The sequence below is a fragment of the Dermacentor albipictus genome, chromosome 10 (assembly GCF_038994185.2).
Source record: "Dermacentor albipictus isolate Rhodes 1998 colony chromosome 10, USDA_Dalb.pri_finalv2, whole genome shotgun sequence".
In the NCBI taxonomy this organism is placed as follows: Eukaryota; Metazoa; Arthropoda; class Arachnida; order Ixodida; family Ixodidae; genus Dermacentor; species Dermacentor albipictus.
The window spans coordinates 58,202,247-58,230,010 of NC_091830.1; the positions used below are offsets into that span (position 1 = coordinate 58,202,247).

Sequence of the window (27,764 nt, forward strand, 5' to 3'; positions counted from 1 at the left end):
AAATGTCGCTCAGACTTTTGAGTATATGCTAGCGAATTAATAAATATTTTGACTGAACTATGCAGTAACGAGCGCATACAGGTAGCATTAAGGGACGCCATAGTGATGAGAAAAACGAAGAAGCCACTATGTGCATATCTCGATGAGGTTCGAAGGGCTTTGCAACATGTATGCAGGTCAGTGACAGTTGGAGAAACTATCCATTTGCTGACAGGTAGAAATGTTCTCGCCATCTTTGTACAATATATTCGCAAGGCCTTATGGCTTTAAGTCTAACAGAGAGATTAAGCGATATGAAACTATACTAATTTATGTTATGGGAAACGCAAAAAAATTGAAGAATAGTCAGCTCATTAGCTTGACTTAGGCAATCTTTATTAAATTAGAAGAAATCGAAAGACTCACTTCAGGCAATCCAGAGAAGCGAATGACTTTAAGAAGGAATATTGAGCAATTGATCATATATATGTCTTTACTTAGATAAGGGAGAAATTTGGGCAGTATTTTCAACACAATATGAGTTCCATATTTGGAAAAAATTGTGTGTTTGACTAGAGGTACAACCAATCATCGATGCAGTGCCTATTCCCAGTTTAGTTATCTGCAGAGAGTTCAGATCTGCCCTAATAATTCAGAATATTACTGCATATACTACTTAAAGAAAAGAATAAGGAAAGGACACGCAGTCACTTTATTGTTATACAATGCATGCATAGAAGTACTAAAGCTGTGATAACGCGACTAGGTTACTTTGTACTAACAGCGGTAAAATAGAACAGGAACCAAACAACACAAAACGCTGCGCTGAAGGATTAACCCAGAATAAGTGTGAAGATGAACGCGGAACATCTATGGAACTTTCTATGGAATGGAAATGGTAGAAATCTCTGAGTTGGATAAATATCAGGCTAATAACGTCACCACACGTACAGTCAACCACAAAAGTCTACGAACCATGATATCAGAGAAAACCTCCGATTTCCAAGCTGCCTCTACAGTAGTCAGTAAAACCGAACATCACTATGTCGTTCACACACACGGACAGAGGCTGTAAATGTAAATACTAAACTGCGTTCTGAGGCTGCGCAGATATTCAGCATTTCCTCGAATTTCGAGTTCCGTAAAATTTTGTTGTTTCACCGTACATACAAAAAAAAATGTAGGACGGCAACTAAACAGCTGCTCTTCTGCAGACCAGTGTGACTAATGTCAGTAGCATTTGCATGCATTGGACTCCTTCCCAACGTGTCGAATAAGTTTAGTTAATTTGGAATAAATAAAAGCGCTAAATACAATTTTGAGACATACAAACTTTCTCTAAATTCATTTTGCCAACAGATCAACAATTGAGCCAAGTATATTATGTATTTACACCACAACCTGCACTTTCCAAGTGATTGAATGCAATTGTACGGGGTTATTGGTAGTGCGCTTCTGCGCCTGGTCGCTATTTAAACGCCTTGTTCAATCTGAGAAGCTGTTCAGGTATTGGCTCTATTGCATTGCATACACTAGCGAAATCGCGCCTTTCAAGTATAGTGTGCTCTATCTGGCAACTAACTTTCTACTCAACGTTTCTGCCCATAAATCAAGGCATGCGAGCGCGAACCCACAATCAATACTCAATAGACGAGCGTTTCTAGAAGGCTATTCACTATAATAAATGACTGATACGCTTCAACGCGCATATTTGTCCTAATCGGATTAGAAGGTTGCATTTGTTCTTTTAGTGGTTAATTACACCGACCAAATATCCGTTAACCAGCCCACTTGCCAGTGTAGTATAAGTGGCTGCATACGCGGTACAGCCCGTTCTCTATGTGTTCCCTCTAGCGGCGCTATATTGTAAGCATAAAAAGCGACTGATATCCTTGCTTTGCTTAGTGTAAGAGAGAAAGAGTGCAACGGAAGACAAGGACGGCTTTCCTTCTTGAGCGCTTCACTACAGAATCTAAGCCTACAGACTCCCTACGTTCTTTAGAGGCAGTGCGTGCTTCTCAAGAAACTGTAGTAGTTGGCGTACATCAACGAACGCGCCTCGCCAGTTGGTAGCGCGTAAGCACCTCGGCATCTCCATTTTTTTATTGGTGTATTTTTACCGCTGATCACCATCCGCCGACCTTGAAAGCAAACCGAACAGCACAGGAAAGCTGTTCGGTTTCAAAAGTACATAACGAGATAGAATTTTAGGGAGATTAGCATGCTTCCTTAACGAAGTGATATAGCCAGAACGATATTTGAGAGACAATTTGAATCATGAAAATTGCGAGGGATTGTTCTCACCCATTTGATAGTGTTTAACAGCTATTTTTTATTTTTTGCAATCTGTTGTCCCGGATACTACACAGAATAGTGGGAAGGAGGGCGCACGCCTTGGTCGATCTTAGGGTGGGTTGCCTGAAACTAACCAATGTGAAGTTTATAGCTTTTTATTAGTAGCAGAAATATTAGGTAAACTATAGCCAACTCGCCATTCAGAATGTCCAAATTGTTTAAAACTTTATAGACATGCTTCACGGCAATTCTTGATGCCTGTGAAAGGTAGTTTGTTTCAATAAAAAACGAATGCACATGATTTCCTTAGAGTTACCCTTGGAATAAAACCTCTCGCGTTTGTTGCATGCACCAGACACTAAAATAACATTAATTCATGATGAAAGGAATTACGTTCAATTTCTAGGCATGAAGTTGCGTACTGCAACCAACATATTCTGATCGTTTTTGTAGCAGCTGAATCGTGGTGGAAGGCTTCAAGGAAAGGCAGGAATTTGCAAAAACGGGGAATGTGTAGCATATGACTTATTAGGTAAGTGGTATTTTACCTTTACGAAACTGTCGAGCTTACTTTTCAATAGAAATTATAAAGATTAGATGAGTGACATAGATAACAAACTTCTCTATCAGCTCCAGAAGAAAATGATGGGGTACGAATGTTTGCATGATTACATTTGACAAACTTTCAACTTCAAATAACATACACGAAGGACGAGTACCATATTATACGTGGGCTTTTCGAAACACCATCAAACCCCAATCATCACGTTCAAAAGAAATGTTCTGTCCCACCGCTTATTTTCATGTAGCTTGCTCGAACTATACACTTTTGAAACAGCCACATCCTGCATTGCATATATTAATATAGTAAACTTGCATGCAAAATTATTTGCCCGGTATTTGCTTTAGAAAGGCAATATAGTATATTCACATATATGCGCAAGTCTACAACATAAATGAAGCAAACATCAGTGTTGCACACAATCTGCACTGTGTGCGCTGTATAAAGTATGGAATTGTCAATGTATACAGCCGGATCCTAATGTGGACGGCGCCAAATTAACGCGAAATGTCTTTTTTCTTGTTATATTTTAATGAAATCAAAAGCGCCCTATTGGGGCACTCTCCGCACCAGCGTCTGCATTTCTGCCAGACATATTTATGTAACACAAATAGAGGGGGGGGGGGCATACCAAGAATAATAAAATTTGATTGCAGCGGTGAAATAAACGCAGGATTCATGGATACTCTTGGTGTGTGTACTTTAGCAGTTATACGATGTATTGAACCATTAGGCCATTATCACTAATTTTTTGTTATTGTGATGTTTTCCTTTCAGATGACCCAGGTAGTATAAAAGCAGTTGCAGAAGTATTTGCACCAAAATACAAACAATGTCCAGATAAGGAGCATCTCGGGGTGAGCATTTCAGCGCCGTCTACAAAACACTAGAAAGATTCACTACGTAAATTTAGTGCAGTTGTATGAACCGGTTAAATAAGCTTTGTGAATGTTGTTTTGGCTTGTAAAAAACAATATTTTACGTTCCTTTGGAACTTGGCTCATTTCAGTTACACAGGCTATTACTGTAAAAGGACTTATATCATTAATGTCTACAAGAATTTTGTGCGTAATGAAGCCGTAAAATCCCCTGTGACTGCGTTTAGTTTATTAGTGACCCATCATGTGGTGCCACAGGACAATGGTGACTCATCATGTTTTGACCCATTGGGTGGTGCCACAGGTCAACTGTGCACCACAGTTGACCTGTGGTGCACAGTCACAACCAAAAAATACATGCCTTTGATGATCATGTCAAATCATGACTGTCAGTGCACATGTAACCCTAGCAGCTCTTTCTGGATGTTAAATTATCTAGTTGAGAAGGACAACCAAAAAGATTACCTTTTACTAGCTTTTCATTCAACAGCCGTTTCGGTATCCTCTTGTCATCTGCTCAAGATGTCGCAACATTTTCCTACATGCATCTTGATGTTCTTCTCTTCAGGAGAACACATAACAGCGTTCTGTGTAAAGAATCACGCACTCGGTTCACTCAAAGCAGCATAGCAGCAACGTTTTGCTTGGGTTGTCTTCTTTTCTTATGCTTTTACAAGAAAGATACGGTACGGTCAGCTCAGGCTGATGACTGTGGCGTGGGGGGTGAGGAGGAATGCGGCTCAATATGTACAAAATCTACATAGTCTTTCATCAAAGACACCTGGCAAGCAAGACTACGACATTGATCGGGTGCATATTAGTTTCACTTCAAATATTTTCGCTGCTGTCTGGACAGAAAAGACGCTTCTGTTGTGACAGTTTGCGTTGCCAACGAGGCTAAAAAGTACTTTTTCAAATTGACTTTCCGGGTAACGTATAGAGTCACATAGTACGGTGTCAAATGTGCTAATAGGGTATCTTGGTATCAATCATTCAAAAACTTTGACGTTGACATTGTCGTCCTGAAATATCCCAAGCCAGGAAGCAATAACAGCACACAAATAAGCACGGTTCAAAGCCGAAAGAGCAAAAATAGAACCTACCTAATTTATTTAGCCACACACATAGAATGCTCTTACTGTCAAAGTTAGGATACGTTGTGAAGTTCAAACTCCCGGAACTGCAGAGTGAATAATGTGGTGTGCCGCAGTGGAGCAACGTTGGAACACCGGCAATTTTTATTGCTTAACATGCACCTAAATGAAGTTACGGTATAGTTTTTATCTAGATATAGCTAAACTATATTAGGCTTTGCAGACAAATACCTCTGTAGAGGTTTTATGCTCAACGATACTATGATAATGAACTATTTATTTGACTTCAGTCTATGTTATCAGAAAGTGCAAATAATTCATGCACATGAAATTAAAAAGCTGTTCCCAGCTTTGCCTTCCATATTGAATGAAATGAAGCAAACTAGCAAATGTGGGGTCTATCATTAAATTTTATACACTTCACGACAAGTAGGCAGTCAGGACGCGCAGTCAATCACCTCGAAAGGAGCGTCGCATCGAAGAGAGAAGCCGTAATATTTATTCAGAGTTGCTGCCCTTCGACTCGTAGTTTCTTCGCCTCAGGCTTTCATGTTCTGGTATCTCTTCGATATGTTACAGCGACCTCCTGGAAAGGACTTTCCCAAAGTTCTGTTGGCGGGCAAGGATAGCTTCTTTCTTTAACTGCGAGGATTTGTGAGGCATCTGTGTACGCTACCACTTTCGGAAACTTATCAGGGGAAAGTATTATTTTATTGCATAAAATTTTATAGAATTAGCAGTAATGGGCAGTAAGCGCAAGAATGTTGCAGAACACACATGGAAAAAAACGAACAGCAATCCGAATTTGCTGTTATGCGGTTAGGTAGAGCCGTGAGGACCATAATTTAGCAATGGTGACCTCGACGATTTTTTTTTATTGCCGGCGGCATTACTAACGCTGGAAAAATCTCATCTTCAGCTTCCTATGAATCGTTCTATAGTATAAAGGCTATTATGTGCTAACCGTAGGCGTTCTACGATTGATTCAACGGATCGGAAGAAATTATAGCCAATAATTATTTGACATGTATAACATTAGTTTACCTGTCTCTCTTATTTTACAACAGTAGAAAGTCTTATTGCACTAGTTGTTTACAAACGAATGGTGAACGGTGAATGTGTGTCAATTACAACAATTCTCTACAAAACAAGAGTCACACATAAAGTGCAAGTAACCTGGATGCTTAACGTGTAGACCAGCAGCCATACAGAGAAAAAAGTTTATTTCGGCATTATTTGCAGAAAAATGCCCTTTTTGATTGTCGACGGTACTGCAAGATAAAGGATGGATGGTATTTTGGATTTTACACCAGTAATAGCACGTGCCAGGTGAGGTCTTACTATATTTGTTATTAATAACGGTAATATTAATCAATTATTCACATTAGCAATGAGTCCACGTAAAACTTGTAGGCATGGGTACTAGCACGCCTAAGAAATTATGTAACATAAATGCATACATGTCTATTGTTATGTGCCGCTTCCTTTGACAAAGAAGACAGCGATCAGCAGGACATTGCGTGTGTTCAGTTATTGTAGGTATCTCTGCAAAAAGTCGGCCTTTTTATAGTGCCCTGCTTCTCATGTACTTGACACCCAGTCACACATTGGTGGAGCTGCGTGTTATTGTTGCCAAACAATGCAGCCTCAAAGCGGATGACGCTGCAATGACCCACCATGGCAGGCAAGCCCGAATATGCTGCAGGACGACCAACCATGCTACGCTTTTTTTTCCACTTTCAAGAACCATGAACGTTCAACTTGACAGATACCGCCCATGTTGAGAAGCTGACACAGTAAGAAAGGGTGAGTGATGACAATCACGGAGACCTCACAGTCACGCTGGCTAAGGTAGCATATGTTACAGCGATAACAACCGATAAAATACAACCGATAAAACCGATAAAATACCATTCGCCCGGTTTCACAACACCGTCGTGACGTATTCGTATGCAGCGCCACATCTCACCTTTCATCACCTTCGGCCGAATCAACGAGGATTGTTGACCGTGAAATACAACCGATGTTTCCAGCTAGCTTATTTACCAACTCCAATGGCAGCGACTCGAACAAGCCAGTGGTTTCACACGTCCAAGTCATGGTGCAAAACAAACTCGCAAATCTCAGGGCTTCCGATGCTTGCGCAGCAGTCAGTCCTACATCTGCTTCTTTGGCTCCGAATTCATACCCTGTTTACCAACGGTTCACTCCATGGTCTCACGATCCCGCTGAATGCAGAACTCAGGATGATTGGCGCCTCTGCTTTAATTCTTGCAGTGTCGATGAAGTTGGTTGCTACTGCAAAAACCCTTCGTCGTTTGCGCAACGTGCTCTATTCTTCCCTCATCTTTGCCGCTTTAAGCGCAGCCCTTTTGAACCCCAATATACGACACAGCAATTCATCCTTGACGCTGTCACGGCATGGTCCAGCTGCTTGCTGCAACCGAGATGTCAACTGTACTTTTCGCAACCTTTCTGCCGTTAGTCCTCCCTCTATCTGTCCCCTCAACGCCCACCGTCAAAAAGCAACCATGGCTCCTTTACTCCCGAAAACTAGCTAATTCAGCGCCAGATGTAATTCTGCACCTAGGATTCCTCCACAAAACCCGCTATTTATTCTACCTAGGGGACGATGTACGCTGGACATTACCACTAAGAGTGTAATTCTATAAGAACTTGATGACATAAGGGTTAATATTTTTGTCCTGAACTTTGGCCTTTGCCGTCGTCGTAAGGAAGTGTCCACAGGTGCCTTATCCTGCGCAGTAGAAGTGACCGATGACGAGCTGTAGGAGTGACGTCTTTGAAATGTGCACCACCCGCATCGCCATCGCTGATCCCCAAATTGCAGCCCATTCCTGCTGATAGTAACTTTTTTAGTATGTGAGGCGAGCACCTGATACAAATGAATAAACGGCAAACCCATCGCCCTAGTCATTTGACGCATATCAGGTGTTTACAAGTGGTACCACGGCAGGAGAGACAGAAAAACTAGGTCACAAAGGCAAATAAATTATGAAGCTGGCGGAAATAATCCTACGCAAATGGACTACGAATTCCGGCTACTTAATTTGTGCTTTGAAATGCCAGATTCTACAAAGACGAAATGGTTGCTCTACTTCAGAAACCCGCCAAAACAATTGGAGTCGCTTGGAATTCGGCAAAAGACGCTTTAACGTTTTCTTTGGATCCTCCATTAGACATTTTGCAAAACAAGCTATACACTAAACTGTTTACCTCATAAGGGGCTTCAAGAATATTCGACCCACTTGGACTTTTTGGGTTATATACGATCATTATAAATATAATATTCCAAGAACTGTAGACATGAGGATTATGCTGGCATAAGACGTTATTTGACAACCTTCGTGAAGCCTTGCACGGGTTTGTCTGACAGCTCCTGCAACTGCAGAAAATAGCGGTAGCTGGTTGTTTTGCGAAGGAGAATTTGCCTAGAAAGTTAAACTAGCTCGTGTTCTTCGACGCCAGCTCTTCTGCGTACGAATCCGCGATTTACACTGTGATGGACGTGGCTGAACGGCGCATGTTGCTGATCCCCAAGTAACATGTGGCTGCTAATAGAACGACGTTACCGCGCTTGCAGTCTTTAGGTTCATTGGCTAGGTGCAACATTGCTGATGTATGGGAACAGTGCCCTTTCTAACAATAATATTCAGTTCATCATGTCTACCTGCAACTATAGAAGGTCGTAAGGGTATTGGAACTTGTTTGTAAGCTCAGATCTGATCACATCCGATCCGGCAAGGTGAAGCAACAAGGATGTCTTCATATACGACTCCTGCGTAAAAACTACTCGCTTAAACTCTTTGATTACCTGCAGCGCAAAGAGGGGCTCCTGTCTACTAGTAGGGCTGTTGCAGCCCACGTAAATGGTTAAAATGCCATTTGTTCACCCTATCGGCGATATCGAATCTGCTAGCGGCTACTAGCACAAAAATTTATACTGCAGCCCCAATACTCCAAATAGCAGATTAGCTTTATTTACTTTTTCCACTCATTCTGAAGCCATTCTGACATTCGTCTCCCCACAGTTTCCATTTTCGTGTCGTTTAGATTTGCCCTACTCCAACATCTTACGCTTCGCACAGATTATTCAGGCGAAAGTCCTAAGTACCCCATTGATCGAGAAACGTCATTATGGAAAAATTAACTGCCTGGCGTTATTAACCGACATTTAAGGTCACCAAAATTCAAGGTGCCAGCCATGACCATTGGAGGGAGTCGAGCCCACGAACTGTACTGTTAATTAGGGCAAAGTAATTAAGGCACTCGAACCCACGACCTTTGGTGGTAGTCAAACCCTCAGCATGTTGTGAGACCAAAATTGAATAGCACCACAATTGATGGTGGCACCTTTCATGGTCAAGCCCACAACTATTGGTGCCTGTGCTACCTATGATCTTTTGTGCTAAATAAGGCGGAGAAAATTAAGGCACATATAATTAATATATATTTATTTAACGCACTCCTACCCACAAATTTCGGCTGGAGAAAACAAGCACTAGCAAGCAACATTGCAATCGAACGAGAATGTCAAGTTAATGAACGTCTCATGAGCGCACAGTCTTCCGCGTTCATCCTCTTTAGCGTTTGTTAAATGACTGTCACGTTTTTTTTACTTTGTAGCCCTGGAAGGATACTAGCATATTCTTGCAGAACAAAAGAAATGGCTTCTCGAACATTTCCAAATGTTATGCGGAGATTGCGTTCATGTAAAGATACGTTATTCAGTTACCATGCCTTCTCGCACCCTCTGACCGGAATTTGGGAATAATAACAAGAATTATCGTAAAGCTTTGTCTTTTTGGGGTTATTGTTTGGTGCGTCATATTCTTCTACAGTGGGCTTCCTTTCCACAGACTCTATCCTGCACACCATTGCCTCATATTTAATTTTAGATGTTATTTCTTGTACACCAGTCCGTGCCAGTGCGAATCGTCGAACGTCGTCTGGCCGGTAGAAATCAGCAACACCTGCACGTCTTTGTGGCTCGTTCGACACAGGCGTATCAGAATGAGGCGCTGAGATTGAGAACTAAAAAAATATCAGCGGTGCAGCGGTGGCGTAGAAGTAGAACACCCGCCTCGCGTGCAAGAGGTCCGTGGTTCGAATCCCGGTGCCGGCAATTTTCCAACGGATTAAAAAAAAATCCGCGTGTTGATAAAATTGCATAAACAGGCCTGGAGTGTGGCCTAATCCCAGTGACCAGAACTGGTAACGCACTCCCTCACCAGAGCAGGATTGGCCACCCTGGTGCAGTACTTGGCCATAACCTCCTATATAAAAAGAATATCGCTGATACCTAGTTGCCAACGTGGTATGAGACTAAGTGATCATTACTTTTGCCTTTACTTCTTGGTATAGCCAGGAAGAGCAAGTAGCAATGGAGAGCTTCGATATAGACGGGATGCCTGGGCGCTTCAATGTTATGCGATTGCAGGAACAGGCGGTGAACATCCGTTTCCTGCAGTAGTTGTTAAGAAACCCGTATGCTGACAAGACACGTGGTGGTAAAGTGTAAGAGTAGCGTATAACGCATCAGGCATCGCTATAACTGTCTATTTGGATGGCCTATGGCTTTGTAAATGCACTTATTTGGAGATTGTATGAATGTCCACGCTTAAAAATTGCAGCTAACAAACACAGATCGCCAACGGAGGTAATAAAGGAGCAAAGGTACGCGTTCTGCCAGAACTCACGGCTAATATGGCAAAACTGTCGCTGCCACCATCTTTTCTCGTTCACATTCTCGAATCTTGCACTATGCAATAGAAGTTAAAAAATGTTTTGCCACTGTAAAAAAAAGAAAAAAAGGTGACGCTCATGCAGAATTTCTTTGCTCTGTGGAGGGCAAGAGTCATTTTGAAACTCTCTCTTGACCTACACATATTTCTCTAAATGCTCAGCTGAACGAAAGGAAATTTGAGGTGCTTCTTTACTTTATAAGTACAGAACGTCATTCATATTAGAATTGAAACATTGTATGATGCCCTGTGTACGTTTTGTTACAATCAATGTGACTAATATAAAAACTGGCCTTGCCCAGAGCAGGTTAACTATAAAAATTATGGTGATATTGAATGCTTCTTAATTTAGGCGTTAAATTTTGATTTGAAAGATACCAACCTAGCTAGCACAGGCTAAATATATTTTGGATATTTGAACTTTGCAGTGTGACACTTTCTCGCTAATCTTTGAAGTCTTGCCAATCTCGTATATTTGATCTTGCGCAGTCTGACAAATTCGACTAATTACTTCTTTTTTTTAAATGCGATTTGTAAGAGTTGACATTCGTGCTACTAAAGACAACAAACAATGATTACGCAATTTTTCAGTATGTAGACTTATTTGTTTATTCAAAAAGTCATGCTTCAAGAAATAGCGCCCTACCATCATTTGCGCCATGACAACCTCATTTCTCCACGATGCTGCACTGAACATGAAGCAATTGTTGTGTAGGTCGCGGACATTGGTAAAATACAACGATCGAATAAATAAATGAAGCATATGAATACAGTTGCTGTATCTTTACTTGTCTACACGCATTCGGTACCCGTATTTATTTGATTCATTTGGTACGAAAGTTTTCTCCTGCCTTTCAACTATGTAACACGCTCATTGCAGTTCCTCGATAGAAATCGCCTGGGCTGGTGCTGCAATGGAAAATGTCATGAAAAAATGCACTGTGCCTGACAGAAGACAACCATTTCATATTTTACCATTGCGGACATCCACGAGTACTTCCAGAAGCCAACCGCGTATTCATGGAGTTGATCCGCAAAGAAATAAATTACGTTTGTATTCATGTAGTAAGTCTGCATTCACCGAAAATTCATACACAATTTTTTTTTCGCGATGTACCCACGCTGAATAATACCGATGGGAGACAGGCACCTCCAAGGTCTTAGCACAAGGGGAGATCACCTGTAAAGCATCAACGCATATCACAAAGGGGAAATCTGATATTTTCATGTGGTCTCTCGGAGAAAATAAGATACCCCAACTCCTTTAGGCGCCTCAAAAGGTAACATAGTACCAGCTCATCCCCAGCAGAATATTTTCTAGAATACAGTGCTGCTCTTCAAAGTCTGCCAGCAAATCAGAGTCAGGAGGCCACTACGCGTCCGCGAAACTTCATCACAGTGTGATGAAGCGGTGCAGACGCCCAGTGGCCGACGTGTTGTTCACTCGGAGCACTGAAATTTGTCATTCTTTTATGTCCTCTCTTCTCCAATTTTCTTTAATAGGGGAGATGTGAAGGTCGGCAGTGAATAGCAAGCATACGACCAGTCTATGGCTGGCCCTGGGGACTGAAATCCCTGTATATAATTGCCTATTTAGAAAGGGGTACACATGTTTGCTTGAGATTAAAATTGCCGGGCATCTGTTCTCGCGTCTGCGTTTTCGACACACCCGCATCTACGCTTGCTGTAAGCATTCCCCACGCTGCAGTGTTATTAAGGAGGAATCCTTAGATGTCTAAAGGCTCGAAAAATTTACCGTCTGGCGTTTTGGCACCAAAATTCAATGGTACCAAAATTTTACCAAACCCACGAACTTAGCCATTCATAACGGTAAGGCAATTAAGGCACAGTTATTATAGAACTTGTAGGAGGGGAGCGCGAAGAGATAGGCGGCCATAGCGACGGTTTATTTAGGCCGGCCAAGCATGGTGCCGCAGAATCTAGGGAGTGGCCGATCCCACGGCCGCTCAGGTCGGCCGCTCAGGCTCGGAAGGCAGCTCCTGAGGCAGGCAAGCCATAGCTGGCCTGAGAAGTGGTAGCTGCCACGACCTCGCAGATCCAGCACGCTAACGTGCTGTATTCTCGCGCTACATGCACTTGGTCCCTCTTCGTTTTCACCGGCTCAGGATGCCATAGCCGCGCCACTGCAAGTTAAGGCACTCGAATCTGTGACATCTGGTGGCAATAGAGCTCACGATCTTTAGTGCTAAGTAGGGCAATCTTAATCAAGGCACTGTAACTAAGACAGAGTTAGCTAACGCACTATAACCCACATATGCCGGTAAATAAGGCAAATGTAATCAAGACGCATAATTAGAATAGAGTTAATTAGATGCTCGAACCCACGACTTCAGGTCGGAGTCTAACCCATTAGCTCTCATGTTAATTAGGTCGACGTTAATTAAGACACGTAAAACCAAGGTAGGGGTAATTAAGGCACTAGAACCCGCGGAATTTCACGGGAAACAACAAGCAGTAGAAAGCAACAACGCATTCTATGAGAATGTAAATTTTGTTAACGAATGACTCGTGAATGCGCAGGCTTTCGCCTTGATCCTGTTCAGCGCATGCTAAAGTGACTGTCAACTTTTTAAATTAACCAAATTTTTGACAGTAAGTATCCCAGAGGTCAGAGTACTGAAATTATCCTCCACGCAAATATTACACACAAGGACACACATTTAGAATGTGGATGAGTCACATGTGATACAACTATGTATCACATGATTGTATCACATGGTTGTCACATGAATACAATCATAAATAATCGGCGCCACTGTTGTCACTCCCAAAATATAATGGCCAGCGAAGTAACATTACCACACCATTAGCCTATAGCGGAAACACACGGTAATGCAGATACTTCGCATACTTTGTTTCCAGCTGGTTGGCAAAGCCCCAAGTAACAATTACTGCAAACAGATAAAATGTTTTTGCTGTGTTGTACATATTTATTGCACCGTAATATGCCCCAACGCTTTACAGGAAATCGTATCAGAAATCGCAAAAGGAATCGCACGGACAAAATTTGTATAGTCCTGTGGTGAAATGCGATTTGAAGGTGGGGATTTTTCACCCTGTGTTACTTATGCAGGGCATCCGATATCTGGAACTTATCAGTTGCCCGATTCATTAACCAGCGGTGTAATGGTGGAGGTTTACGTGGAATATTCATGCAAATCTTGTTAATGCAGACCTGCAAAAAAGTATTGATTATCGAAAGAAGTTCCAAGCAACGCATTTGCACACGCAATTACATGCACGTTTTGACAGCTGTCTCAATTTATGTCGCAATAGTTAGTTTTTATTGCATGCCGAGCTGTTTTTCAATAACTATTATGGTAGAGAAAAAATAAAATTTAAAGAAAATACCAAGAGCACTAAGAGCTTTTGAATCATGTCAAGCTATTTAACCAGAGCAGTTCGCACTGAGAGGACATTAACTATTCCGGAGCTAGAGTTCACACGTTCGGTCCCATCAAAACAGCCATAATAAGGACACATTGTGCTGGGGCTCAATGCAAAAACGGCTAGTGTACTAGACTTACGTGCCAGATAAAAAAAAATCTTCATGCGATTACACCTCATTTGCAGTCCCCATTATTACGTGTCTCACAAATTTATCCTGAATCTGTCACGTAAAATTCAGGAATTAATATATTCTGTTATCATTTAAGGGTACTTCACACACAATCCGGCGGGGCCTTCTATGTATGTCTGTACCTAACTGTTCTGCCGTGTACTCGCATCACTCGGTAGTCCTTGGTCAAATGGTTAGCGCACAGGGCTGCACTGCTGAGGTAACAGAGTTCGAATCCAACCATCGGGCCAAATTGAGTCACTGAATTTGTGGAACTGTAAATGCGTGCCCTCATTCAACGAACATTTCTCATGCCACCATGGAAGGCTGTAGATGCAAGACTGGGTAAGAGAAACACCTTCATGCCGACTTAGAGCATGGCGTATGCGCCACTGTATGTGTGCTGGTCTTCAATGAACATCTTTAAAGCCAACTCGGGTTGCTGGGTATGTTCCACTGGCAGTGGGCCGCACCACAGTGACGAAAAAGATCCCTAAAATATATACGATGCTAAGCAAAATTGAAGTCACGTCAAAAAGGCTTCTTCAAGGACAGCAACCCGATGCCTTAGCAGGCCGCGCCACAATTTCACTCGATATGTGCAGCTCTTCCAATACCACCTCGAGAAACTATCACCGAGTACATACCTCTGAGTGTGCGGCGAGCGGGTGAAAAATTCCCAGCGCGCGCAGGCACCGGTGGGTGACGCTTCTCGTCTCACAGGCCACTTGGCAGACTTATCAGCCATGTCACTAGATGCCGCAGCATATTCAAAAGGAAGCGGGATAGTGGTATGCTGTTGCCTCACGACGCGTGTTTCAGTGTTTGAATGCGCCAGCGGGCCATGCATTACGGAGGCCACGTGCATGGTTCGCGGTGGTGGTGACCCTATATGGTGTCGGGTGCTCTTAAGGAAGCGCGAAAATGGAATCCCCCCTGCAGGTAACGCCTCATGCATAACTCGTTTCCGCACTGAAATACCTAACTGTTATTTCGCCTACTTTGGTGACTGCCTAGTCAGTGGTCAAATGGAGGTAGCGCATCGGGCGCTGTGCTGAGGTAAGAGGATTCAAACCGAACGATCAGACCAAATTACCCGCTGTGGTTGCTCAGTGGATATGGTGTAAGGCTGCTGAGCACGAGGTTGCAGAATCGAATCCCGGCTACGGCGGCCGCATTTCGATAGAGGTGAAATGCGAAAACACCCATGTACTTAGATTTTGGTGCACGTTAAGGAACCCCAGGTGGTCGAAATTTCCGGAGTGCCCCACTACGGCGTGCCTCATACTGAGAAAGTGGTTTTGTCTTGTAAAACTCCATAATTTGAATTTGAATCAGACCAAATTGGGTCACTGAGTAGGTGGCTAAGGGTACGTACGTGGCACTCTACGAGGATCATCTTTCATGCCGTCATGAGTAACCGTAGATGCGGGAATGGGTAGGTACCGCTGTTGGAAGTAAGCCTGACGCCGGCTTGGAGTACTGGTTATGTGCGACTAGCTCTGTGCTGGTCTCCAATGACCCTTCTTCATGCCATCCATGGTCACTACGTATATGCCAGTAGCTTTGTGGCGCCCTTGAATCAACGTCTTTGCTGCCAACTTGAATAATTAGGTATTTGCCACAGGGCACGTACTGCTCAAGCATGACGTAAAATATCCGTTCAATTTCCTCGATGCTCAGCAGAATCCACCTCACTCCGCAAGGACACCTTAAAGGCAGCTACCCCAAGCAAAAGCTGGTTGCGCTCCAAATGCACTTGACATGCGCCGCTTTTCAATTATAGCATTTCACGCCAGCTCCTTAGCGAGCTGCTCCACGACTGCACTGGGTATGGGCCGCTAATACAAAACCTATCGTCGACTTGGGTCCCTGAGCTTGTGCCACTGATTATGCGGCAAGCGACCGCACTATTCTCAGCGTTCGCAGTCACCGGTGCATCAACTTTCTCGTCTAGGACGCCACGCGCAGACTTCTCGGTAGGACCACGTGATGGTGTAGCGTGTGAAGAAAGAAGCACGAGAGAGGAGCCAGTTTGCCGCATGACATGTATTTCGGAGTTCGCTGGCATCGGTGTACCATGCATTTCAGAGGCCACGCACAGGCTTCGTGGTGGCTTTACTAGATGGCGCCAAAGGTTATTACAAAAGCGCCGCAGAGGAGTACTCCAGAGGTACACGCCCGAAAACTCGTTTTGCATAGTGGCAATAAGGTGCGTTGCTATACTAATTCAATACTAACGCATTACCGTCGGTAGGGTTTTGCCGCAATATTTTGTAATTACGTTCAGCAGTAGGTTTTTCATCAGCGGCTGGAAGAGGCAACAAGCCAATTGCGTCGTGTTGTGGATAGATATATAGCTGCATCCTTTCTCGGAGCGTCAGGTTGCTAATATTTCGTGAATAAGAATGACATTAACTAGCAGCTACCGACGATTAATGTTAGGTGTATAAATACTCCGTAAATATCAAGCCGCGCATGCATATCATCACGCAGTTTTGAATGTGGCTGATAATGGGCCTGGCATCTTGTTTCATTGTGTTTCATGAAAATGTAGTAATTTATGTTACAAATAAGTGGTGTGAGAGAATAGCTTGAATGAGTATATTCTATTTCTGTTTCACGCTGGCAAGTGATACATTGTTGTCAATTTTTTAACTGAGGTTTATATTCAGTAGACATATTTTGTCTATTTTAAGCGACTTGTTCAGTGGCACTGTCATTCCTGTATTAAAGATCGAAAATGGAAAGTTGTTGCGCGTATGCGTAGCTGTCCAGATGGCTCGTAATAAGATACTGAAAACCATTGCAGTTTCGGTGCAGTGATATTTACTTTCTCTGTCCCTTTCTCCTTATTCGGAAGTTGTTAGGTTGTTTCAAGCGGAAGCATGAAAAAAAACGAGGCGTATAAACACAAACCCCTATAAAGTAACAATGTTATGAGCAAGACTGTCGTTATTCGTCGAATACAATCCCACGGGTAATATACGTTCACCATATTTACATGCCGCACCGTTGATTTCAGAGAGATTGCTTGTGGTGCCCTACATTTGAGAGTACACAAGGCTATTGAAATGCAAACAGATTTTGATCTGTCCTGCCTGTCCTGCCATTGAAGATATCGTTTAAAAAACAGCGCATGTGTGTTAAGCACATCGAACGCTTCGTAGCAGTGACACTAGATGAAAATAAACCACTTCCGAAAAGGAACATGATGTCTGCAATGATGTGACCATTATTATGTGTACATCCTTGAAATATTTGTGGCGTTTTGCTTACCTCTACATCTTTGGTAGTCCACACGTGTACGTACAGGGTTGTCTACTATTAGTACCTGCGCTGTGTTCGTACAAATAGTAGACGGCAAAGTACCTACGACTAATCACGTTCGACCAATGCGATGGTGTAACAATGACAGTATGGTATTTTTCACAGGCTGCTGCAGCATCGCTTGACATCTAGATATTCTACTCGAAATGCTAGTAAATTTGAAATGCGCTAACGGGTTTCGCCCACCACCCAGAGTTGCTGTTCTTTTTTTTTTACCTTTTTCGTTTTGTCACTAGACTTGCGGCAATCCATGTAGTCTGGTGCGGTATGGATATTGTGAAGTTTCTCACCCACCGCATCCACTGTTATACAAACTAGAATGCACTTTTGAATGTTGTTCTCGTTGGTGTAATACTAGAAAGAAGAAAACAATCACCTTAGCAGCCGTATGGGAAACGTTTATTTAGGAAACTGCTACAGTTTTCTATTTCGGTAAAAAAGGTGCCATGACCAACGGGACCCGCAGACGGTGAGCAAACCACGATGCGCTTTGCTCACGCAACTTGTGACATATTTTGCTCCTACCACTTCAGAGCGCGCCCACAGGAACGATGAGGACATGAGGAATGATGATGACCAGATGAGGACAGTAGTGTAGGGATGACGTGACGGTGACGGAATGGCGAGATTCGCATGAGGAGGTTAGAATGACCACAATAGAATGACTTCGGCGACATCACGGAGAGGGTACGATGATGAATACATTAAGGCGATGGTATGACACTGCACGTCGACGACACAATGACGACGATGGTACGACAATGGTATGTGGGCAATGCGTTGACAACAACTGTATGACAACGACAACGACACAAGGATAACGCTGTCACTAAGTTTGTATGATGAAAACTGTGTGAGGACGACGGCTGGCGAAGCCGGATTGCGAAACTGGAATGACGATGATAGAATGAAAATGATGGAACGACCACGATGGCAACACAATGATGGTGTTACAATGAATGCAGGACGTCTTTATGACCATGATGGCGTGACGACTAGCGCATGACCAGAGTCACATGACAAGGTTGGAAGGGCGACGGGATCACAACTGCGACTACGTCACAAATGCGGGCGTATACTTAGTATGGGCTTAGCTGGTAATTTACGTGAGTTTTGAGCGTGTGACTTTGTATGTGATATTTTGTATGTGATTTATTGTAGTGTGATATTGTAGTGTGAGGAAAGGAACAAAAGGGCAAAGGTTCAAAAGTGAATAGTGCTTTTTTTTATTCCTAGCTGTCACAACCATGATGTACGGACAATCTTCTGTTCTCCCCACCTATTTTTTTTTTGCTTTCCGGTAAATATCCGTTAGCATTTCGCAGATCCGCCTAAATGTCAGTGCCGAGCACAAATACATATATTCATTAGCGGGAGGTATATATCCATCCTTCTTACCGGCAGGTATTCCACATGGGATGAATTACTGTGGAGGTATCTGCAATACCGAGCTCCGCTCAGGATGGGCTTTCGGAAGATGGCTTCAGACAGCGGTGGGTAGTCTCGAGACTCATTATTTAAAAGGCATTTGCCATATGGAGCTCTGAAACAAGAAGAGTTACTTTGTCCTGGGGTAACACCACCTTCAATGAAAACTGATTATGAAAAGAATGAAACTGTGACATTTTCGGGAGATAATTGTGACCTGAGCAATCTTACTAGAGAAGGCAAAATTATATTACATGTCGTAGTTTATCTTACCCTGAGGCCTATGTACTGGGGAGATCCAAATGATAGAGGATGTGCACTTGCTTGCACATCCGCACTGTAGCGCCCATCAAGGAAGGCGGCACCTGCTGCGGCACAAGAATACAGTTTTGCCCGTGCTCTCAGATCTGGCATTGTTTTGTGCCCGCCATTACATGACTGATCTCTGCAAAAACTATTAATTCAGGTAAATCTGTTCTGTTGTGCGTGCGGATATCACCCACTATCCCGGGGCAGCGGCCTCTTTCCACTCTTAGTATGCTTCGCTGCTTGAACATGTAAAAATTGTGCAATGGGGCGAAGCTGAATGTAGGGAACAGCCATTGCGTAACGTTGTTCGCAGTTGCTGTGCATAGAAAACACATACACGTCCAGGAGCTTTTCGATGATTTTATGAACCAAGCGTTGCTTTTAAGGAGCTATATTTAAACCGCAGTTCAAAACTTGGGGAGCCCTGAATCGTCTTTGATCTTCTTACGAGTTCACGCAGATTGTCATCACGTTGCTTATTGAGCTACGTAGCAAATTTTTTTTCGTAAGTTCCCATACTTATCAGCATTTAGTCACACTTGATTCATTTTTAATGCAATTAACATTGTTTCGTACCTACCCGAATATTTTGGTATGGTGATCGTCTCTGGCCCCTTTCGCGCGAACTTTGGCCATTGTTTACCTGCGACTGGGCATGTAACCGATTAAGCAATATCGGTAGCAACAACTTGAACAATTAGGTGTGTGAAACTAGGCATGTGTGTGTTACTGCACCCGTGTCCGAATAGACGACTTGCGCCATTAGGCTTGTGCAAGTGGGCATGCGGCACTTGATATGTGAAGATTATTGGCGAATCCTGCTCACCGAATATGGGACACATGTGTGATGGTCATATAGATAAGCAGAACAAAACAGGGCAAATGAAGAAGTCGACAATTGAAAATGAAGGAAGTCAGCTGCATATAAATAAAGAAGTCAGCATCAAAAGCAGCCAATCTCACAGAAAAAAAGTGCGGTGAACAAAATGGGACCACACGTTGCATTCAGCGACGCACTAAATAGAAATGCAGATGCCGGTAAAAAATGGAACCGGCTACAATAATGTGGAAAAAATAGGGAATACATTCAACGAGAGATACATTTTGCCGAATGTTTTTGTATTGTCTCTATCTCTGCTGTTTTTAAGACAGTTCCATTACATCACATAATGCCTCAATTTCCACTTGCATGCGGGTTTTATTAGAGCTGCATGCTACAATCAAATTTTGCGTGTCTAAGTTAGATATTGTGGTATAAATCTTGTAAACAGGGATAAGATGCCTCAGAAAGGCTGGCCAACGTTTCGATAGGAGGACCTATCTTCGTCAAAGGCGTCAAAGACGAAGATAGGTCCTCCTATCGAAACGTTGGCCAGCCTTTCTGAGGCATCTTATCCCCGTTTACAAACTTTATACCACAGTGTGCTATTCCATCTGTCAGCCCCTTTCTTGTTTTTAAGTTAGATATTGTATGAAGAATGGTAGCTATTAGCAAGTTCTCAGCATTTTACGGCTGTATAATTTTCTACCTATCAAAGACACTCGCATACAATACTGAGTAGATAGATTTTGGTGGGAGCTAGGACGCCCCAGTGAGCCGTTGAAGTTCACAGCAAGCCACTTCCCTGTTCTACAGGCCATGAGGGTGCAAGTAAATTCATTGCTCCGAAGCCATGTCTTACGAGAGCCCGCACACAAAGCCCCACTCTAGGCTAGTTCATTTGAAGCAGCCGCAGTGGTCGTACTTGCTTCTACTTGCGCTTTCAGACTTTTCACTTATCACGAGCGCCACGTACTATACGGAACTGTTACACTCTAACTGCCCCTCTGACAAAAGACTGCGTCTACTTGTCTTTGTAACCCCCACAGGGGTGTCTGCGTCAGCAGGTGCTTGGTGTGTTGTGACACCACGTACCCGAGCACACGAGTGTTGGACCCTCCCGCGTGTAGCCGTGCGCGGCTTAGCCGTGTCTGGGGAAAGGGGGGAACCTGGGTGTTTGGACCTTTAACCCCCCCCCCCCCCCGGTGGAAGCAACGCACCTCTTCGGCCTCGGCTTCACATAGACGGCACCTCCAGGCTGACCCACCTGGGGCAAATTGGCAGTCACCTTTTTCCTGTCCTTCTCTCCAATCGTTGCCTTTCTTTCTATCCTTTTCATATTTCCTGTCTTCTTTCCCCTTCTTCTCACTTCCGAATTTCCTGGCGGCGAGGGTTAACCATGTGTAATGCATCCAATCTTGGGCATATACATTAGGTTATAGTGGCTGGGAACTGCGGGCGCTGGCAGGCTGCATTTATACGGAATATTGCCACGTCCCGGTGTTGGGCTCCATGATGGGTGGCTGGCACAGGTGCCGACATTTCAGTAATTTCTGTGGCTTCTAGCCAATTCACAAAGCTACCCGATCGACCTCTTTTGAAAAGAGGCCGCATCGATGAACCCTTCATCTTTTTCGCCAAGAACAAAGATATTTTCCCACATTTTCACGCCATCCATACCGAAACGAACCAAAGGACTTTAGGAACGCTTTCTCCAAGTTGCTGTTGCGAAGTGCCTCACTGACACACTGGGCCTTGGATACAAAATTACGAAAATGGCCAGTGGCGACCTTCTCCTTGAAGTTCATGACAAAACACAACAAAACAATTTAACAAATCTTGTTTCATTTGCCGAAACCCCAATTGCAATAACCCCTCACTCTTCCCTCAACAGCACAAGAGGTGTAGTTTCTGAGCAGGACCTTCTAGAACTGACTGAGACAGAGCGCCTAGAGGGCTGGAAGGAGCAGCACGTCACGAATGTGCAACGAATCAAGATCCGCCGAGATGTCAAGAAAATACCCACAAAACATCTGATCCTTGCCTTTTGTACTACCACACTTCCCGAAAGCATCGAAACAGGCTATATGAAAATTAATGTCAGACCATACATACCAAATCCACGACGATGTTTCAAATGCCAAAGCTTCGGCTAGGCTCTCAGAGCTGCCGAGGCCCTACCACCTGTGCAAAGTGCACGCCCCATGAGCACCCTGCGGACAATTGCAATGACCCACTTCACTGTGCAAACTTACGGCGAACACGCCACTTATTCTCGCTCCTGTCCTTCATGGAAGAAGGAAAAAGAAATCACAACCCTTAAAGTAGAAGAAAATATATCATTCAAAGAAGCGCGCAAGCGTCTCTCTATTGCACATGGACCTACATTTTCCTGAGTGGCGCGGCTTGGGGCATGGCCACAGTGGTACTCGGCGGCTGTTAGGACCACCCAGAGTGGACCGGCGGCATCGCCACTCACCCCCACTGCAGGACCAGCTAATGCTGGTCCGCCACCCAGCAAGAGCCAGCAGCCCCCAGGGTCTGCGGTCTGTAGTGTTTCAAGGGCCTCTGCTCGCGTAGAGAAGCCTGAAACACCCCCGAGCGGACACCGTGAGCCGACATCCAACGCCTCGACGGAGGCGATGGATACATCACAAAGTGCGTCGGCGTCCCAGACGCCGAAAGCTCGTCGCAGTTCTCAGGAGTGTGCCACAAGGGACAAAACCCGCATCATGGGGCCTGGAACGAGCCCTGTGGGCTAAAGTAGCTTCTCTCTCCTAAAGACACAGCACATATTAATAACAACATTGATTCATCGATATTTTATTGGAACGTTAGAGGTCTGCTCCCCAACCTCGAAGACGTCTAAGAACTAGATAAATATAACTGCAAGGTGCTGTGTGTGCAAGAAACACATCTAAAACCACCCCATTAGGCTTTCTGACGCAATTCGCCATTTTTCGCAAGGACCGTGACGATGCCAACAGCTCGTCCGGCGGTGTAACAATAATAGCTGATAAGTCCGTTGCATGCCGTAGTCTGAAACTTCAAACACCTCTTGAGGCAGGAGCGGTTCGGGCCTTATTGTTTGGAAAACTAATTAACATTTGTTCTATCTACATACCGCCTAACTTTCGGCGCCATAAAAAAGAACTCGAGGGATTAATAGATGCCCTGCCAGACCCATGCATACTTGTAAGGAATTTCAATGCACACAATACTCTTTGGGGGGATTCCCGATGCAATGCAAGAGGTCGAATAACAGAACAAATCCTGTTTTCTTCAGGCGCCTGCGTACTAAATAAGAAACAAATAACATTTTACAGCCTTGCACATAACACATTCAGTTCCATAGACTTAAGCATAGCATCCCCGACTTTAGTACCCCGCTTAGATTGGAAAGTTATGCAGAACCCTTATGGCAGTGGCCATTTTCCTTTGTGCGTCGAATCTACAAAAGAACATGATCCTTCCCCATACGCCCCTCGATGGAAGATTGCATCTGCAGACTGGTAAAAATTTAAGATGATGACGTTTATGTCTCGAAACACTCTTAACGATTTTAATATAAGTGACGCTGTTGCTTATTTTACGCTTTTATTATTTACGCCGCATTAGAGTGCATCCCACAAACGAACGGGGCCCCGAAGAAAAGGCGAGTGCCTCGTGAAACGAGGATTGCAGGAATGCACGAAAAAAACAGAATGAGGCTTGGGATATGCTGCGCTACTCTCCAACAACTGAGAACCTTATTAACTTCAAACATATAAAGCCCCAAGGAAGACGAACATGGCGCACTGCTAAAAGGGAAAGCTGGGAAAAATACGTCTCCGGCATTAACTCCTACAAACAAGAAGGAAAAGTATGGAGTCCATTGAAAAAATTAGCAGGCCACCAACCTTATCTTCTGCCTTTGGTCGATGTCCAAGGCAATAACCTTGAAGACCAGGCTAACGCCCTCGGGGAGCATTTCGAGAATGTGTCCAGCTCCGTACATTATTCGGTGTCTTTCCATAAACTAAAACAATCTGCAGAAAGCAAGTCGTTCAATAGAAAGTGCGGTGAAAACGAACCTTACAACCGTCCATTCAGTGCTACGGAATTCAGAGCATCATTAAGCACTTGTCAAAGCTCTGGTCCTGGAGCCGGCCGTATTAGGTACGACATGATCAAGCAACTTGACTCTAACGATCAATTGGCTCTGCTTTTCCTCTTTAACACTATTTGGGCAACTGGGTTCCTTCCACTGGCATGGAGAGAAGCCATCGTATTATCCTTTCTAAAACAAGGTAAAGATGCATCCTCAGTGGAAGGTTACCGTCCCATTGCTTTAACAAGTTGTCTTTGCAAACTTTATGAAAAAATGATAAACCGCAGTCTCTTACATTTCCTTGAAGAAAATAAACTGCTCGATCCTTATCAGTGTGGCTTTAGAGAAGGCCGTTCTACAACAGACAGTCTTGTTCGCGTAGAAGCAAATATGCACGACGCTTTTATACACAAACAGTCTTTTTTCTCTCTGTCTCCCTCGACATGGAAAAAGCATATGATACAACGTGGCAGTTTGGAATATTACGAGATCTTTCAAAAATTGGTATTCGCGGGAATATGCTTAAATATTTGAAAGCTACTTATCAAATCGTACGTTCCGCGTTAGTTAGAGAAAACTGGGGTGCCGCAGGGAGGCGTACTCAACTGTACGCTTTTCATCATAATAATGAACTCATTGCGTTCAGCATTACCGCACAGGGTGTTCTACTCCCTATATGAATATGATATACAGATACGTGTCAAGTCATGTAACCTCGCAATCTGTGAACGACACGTCCAAATTGGACTGAACAATGTGTCTAAAAGGGCCAGAGAAAATGGCTTTAAAATCAGTCCCAATAAAAGCTCATGTGTGTTATTCCCACGAAAGAGAGCACTGACCGCAAACCCCAATATAGACTTAAATGGACAGCGCATACCTGTAAACACAGAACTCAAATTTCTGGGAATCATTCTGGATAAAAAATTAACTTTCAGTTCGCACCTAAAATATCTTAAGCACAAATGCCTAAAAACAATGTACGTTCTGAAAATCTTGTCGCATGCAACATGGGGAAGTGACAGGAAATGCCTCATGAATGTCTACAAAAGCGTCATACGTACACGCCTAGACTACAGGGCCGTGGTTTACGAGTCTGCCACTCCAAGCGCGTTAAAGGTTCTTGACCCTATTCTTCACTTAGGTATCCGCCTGGCTACCGGTGCCTTCAGGACGAGTCGTGTAGAGAGCCTCTACGCTGAAGCCAACGAGTGGTCGCTTCATCTTCAGAGGTCGTACAGCAGTGTCCTTTAATTTCTGAAAGTTAACGCGAACCGCGACCATCCGTGTTACGAAATAATAAACGACCTCGCATCTGCTAAGCTGTTTGATAATTGACCTGCATCTAGAGAACCATTTTCTCCGCGCTTTAGAAACCTTTCCGAGGAAATGGAAGTCCCGACTCTTGAGCAAAGCCTTATGGTCCCAGCGAAGCCACTGCCACCGTGGCAGTGGCAGCACATAGAATGCTATACATCCTTCGTAGAGGTTACAAAACACGCTCCAGAGGCACACATAAGAACGCATTTCTTAGAACTCCAGCAGAAGTACCCGTACATGGAATTTACACTGACGTTTCGAAGTCGCAAGCTGCCGTTTCGTATGCAGCTGTCGGCCCATCATTCTCCAAATTCAGCGTTATGCACCCGGAAACGAGCATCTTCACTGCAGAGGCTTACGCAATACTGCCTGCTGTTAAACAAATCATGAAAACAAAGCTACAGAAAGCCATTCTATCTGGAGACTCCTTATCTGTCGTAAAATCTCTGATGTCACTCGAGAACTTCAAGAATCCCATACTCAGTAATCTATATTCACTCCTGTGCAAATTATATTCGTGTAATAAACACATCACAGTATGTTGGGTGCCTGGGCACACAGGCATCAAGGGCAACATGCTATCTGATAAAATTGCCAAATCCATTACGACAAAAGCTGGCAAAACTTCTATAGGTGTAGGACCTTCAGACCTAAAACTATTTTTGCGCAAAAAACTTAGAAGCGATTGCCAACAGATGTAGGATGCCAAAACTTCCGTTAAACCATATTTAATTAGGCCACACTTAGGAAATTACGCACTAATAACAGAAACACGGCGCACTGAAGTCATTTTCTGCCGCCTCAGGATAGGCCATACCTATGGCACACACTCTTATCTACTGACCGGTAGCAAAGCTCCAACCTGTTGTTAATGTGGCGAGACACTGACCGTCCTCCATGTCCTGCTGGAATGTCGGGAAGCGGAATCTCAAAGGAAAAAGCACTTCCCTCTGGCGTACCGACAGCAGATACCTTTACACCCATGTATGTTCCTTGGTGCTAACCCGCTTATTAACCCAAAAACAGTTTTTAACTTTTTGCAGGATGTTGACGCATTACTAATACTAGGCCCGCAAGCTTCGCAGCACGGCCTCTAATCAGAGGCTCCTGCTGGGAAGGCAACGCTTTGTATAGCACTTGCCTCCGGGCCCTTTCCCTTAGGGACCTCGTTGAGGCAGTAGTGCTACTGACATATATACGTTTTTAGTATCTCGCACCTTCATGGTATAACATTTAGGTTAATAGCACACCTCACAAGCTATCGTCATTATGTTAACATGTTCATATCTTGCTTCTTGTCTTATGCCTCTATAGAGCCACACTATCTCTCCTAGACAGCCACCATACCCTTTGTTGTTGTTTTTCTCGCCGAGTACATAACACCATTGCTTGGCGCTCTTTGGCCATGACTGGCCCTTGTGCCACAAAACCCTATACATCATCATCATCATCTCTTTGTAACACACGGTCATTTGCCCTGAACTTCTCATACCCGAAAAATGAAAGGCAGAGCGCCAATAATAAGGCTACATTTATGTAAAGTCACTTTGGCATACGGGTAAGCAGACTAAGGCAGCGTCTTGCTTCATATATTGTGTCGTAGAAGAAGCCGATATCCTAAAATAATTGCTGCAGATAAGTGAGTAAGCTGTGGTGGAGACCAATGTGGGCCCCTGGACGTTACTATTGCAATGTTACTTTTTGTTACGACTGAAAGCCGTGTCCTCAAATCCACCCACAACCAGTTACACGCGGGCCCACTGTTATCAGCACATTCAAGTCCGGTGTTATGAGTGTATTGTCATTCAAATCGGTACTGCCACTGCATGTGCTGTAGGAGAGGCTGCTAGCGTAGAGATCCTAGCGGAAACAATAGTGTTGACTAACTCAATTTGTACATATAGTGGTTTGTTAGGCCTGCAAGAGCACATATAGCTATCTGTATAGGTGAACATCCGAGGCCACAACCAACGGTAAAGTAGCTTAATGTGACTGTTCAGAAAATGAGTTCAAGAGCAAGGGCCCCCATGCAGAATGATAAGTCTGCAAGTGTTTTTCATGCGCACGGAGGTTTATTATTGGACCTCCAATTTTTTGGGTGCCGTCTGCCTAGACTGTGTTATCCATTCACGTGTTTATGCAGGTACATCATAAACATATTGAAACTGTCCTCATTTCTCCATTCAGCAGAGCGTTGTTCTACTGCACAAAACATTTGCAGGTAATGATTAAAATGCTTATTTAATGCATTACTGAAACCTGAACGCACATTTAGGTCAGTTTTCGCACATGTAGTAATGTGTGTCTTTGACAT

The 27,764-nt window shown here is 43.7% G+C and overlaps 2 protein-coding genes across 9 annotated transcripts in view; one reads left to right on the forward strand and one right to left on the reverse strand.

Moving 5' to 3' along the window:
• The window catches only part of LOC135896013 (uncharacterized), a 209,738-nt gene extending 198,104 nt beyond the window's left edge, over positions 1-11,634 (forward strand). For 3 of the 6 annotated variants that reach the window (XM_070527789.1, XM_065424285.2, XM_065424286.2), the window contains 4 exons: positions 2,728-2,806; positions 3,614-3,693; positions 6,051-6,137; positions 11,454-11,634. In XM_070527789.1, coding sequence (XP_070383890.1) covers positions 2,728-2,806; positions 3,614-3,693; positions 6,051-6,137; positions 11,454-11,522 — 315 coding nt within the window. In that variant the 3' untranslated portion in view covers positions 11,523-11,634. Of the gene's footprint in view, positions 1-2,727; positions 2,807-3,613; positions 3,694-6,050; positions 6,138-6,453; positions 6,615-11,453 lie in introns of all 6 variants that reach the window. The other 3 variants (XR_011509152.1, XR_011509153.1, XM_070527790.1) reach the window with 3 other exon arrangements.
• Positions 11,635-13,637: 2,003 nt separating this feature from the next.
• The window catches only part of LOC135896010 (venom metalloproteinase antarease-like TpachMP_B), a 59,721-nt gene continuing 45,594 nt past the window's right edge, over positions 13,638-27,764 (reverse strand). The window contains exons 10-11 of one of the 3 annotated variants that reach the window (XM_070527549.1): positions 18,882-19,026; positions 13,638-13,769 (exon numbers count right to left, since the gene is read on the reverse strand). In XM_070527549.1, coding sequence (XP_070383650.1) covers positions 13,656-13,769; positions 18,882-19,026 — 259 coding nt within the window. In that variant the 3' untranslated portion in view covers positions 13,638-13,655. Of the gene's footprint in view, positions 13,770-17,724; positions 17,838-18,881; positions 19,027-27,764 lie in introns of those variants that run through there. The other 2 variants (XM_070527551.1, XM_070527550.1) reach the window with 2 other exon arrangements.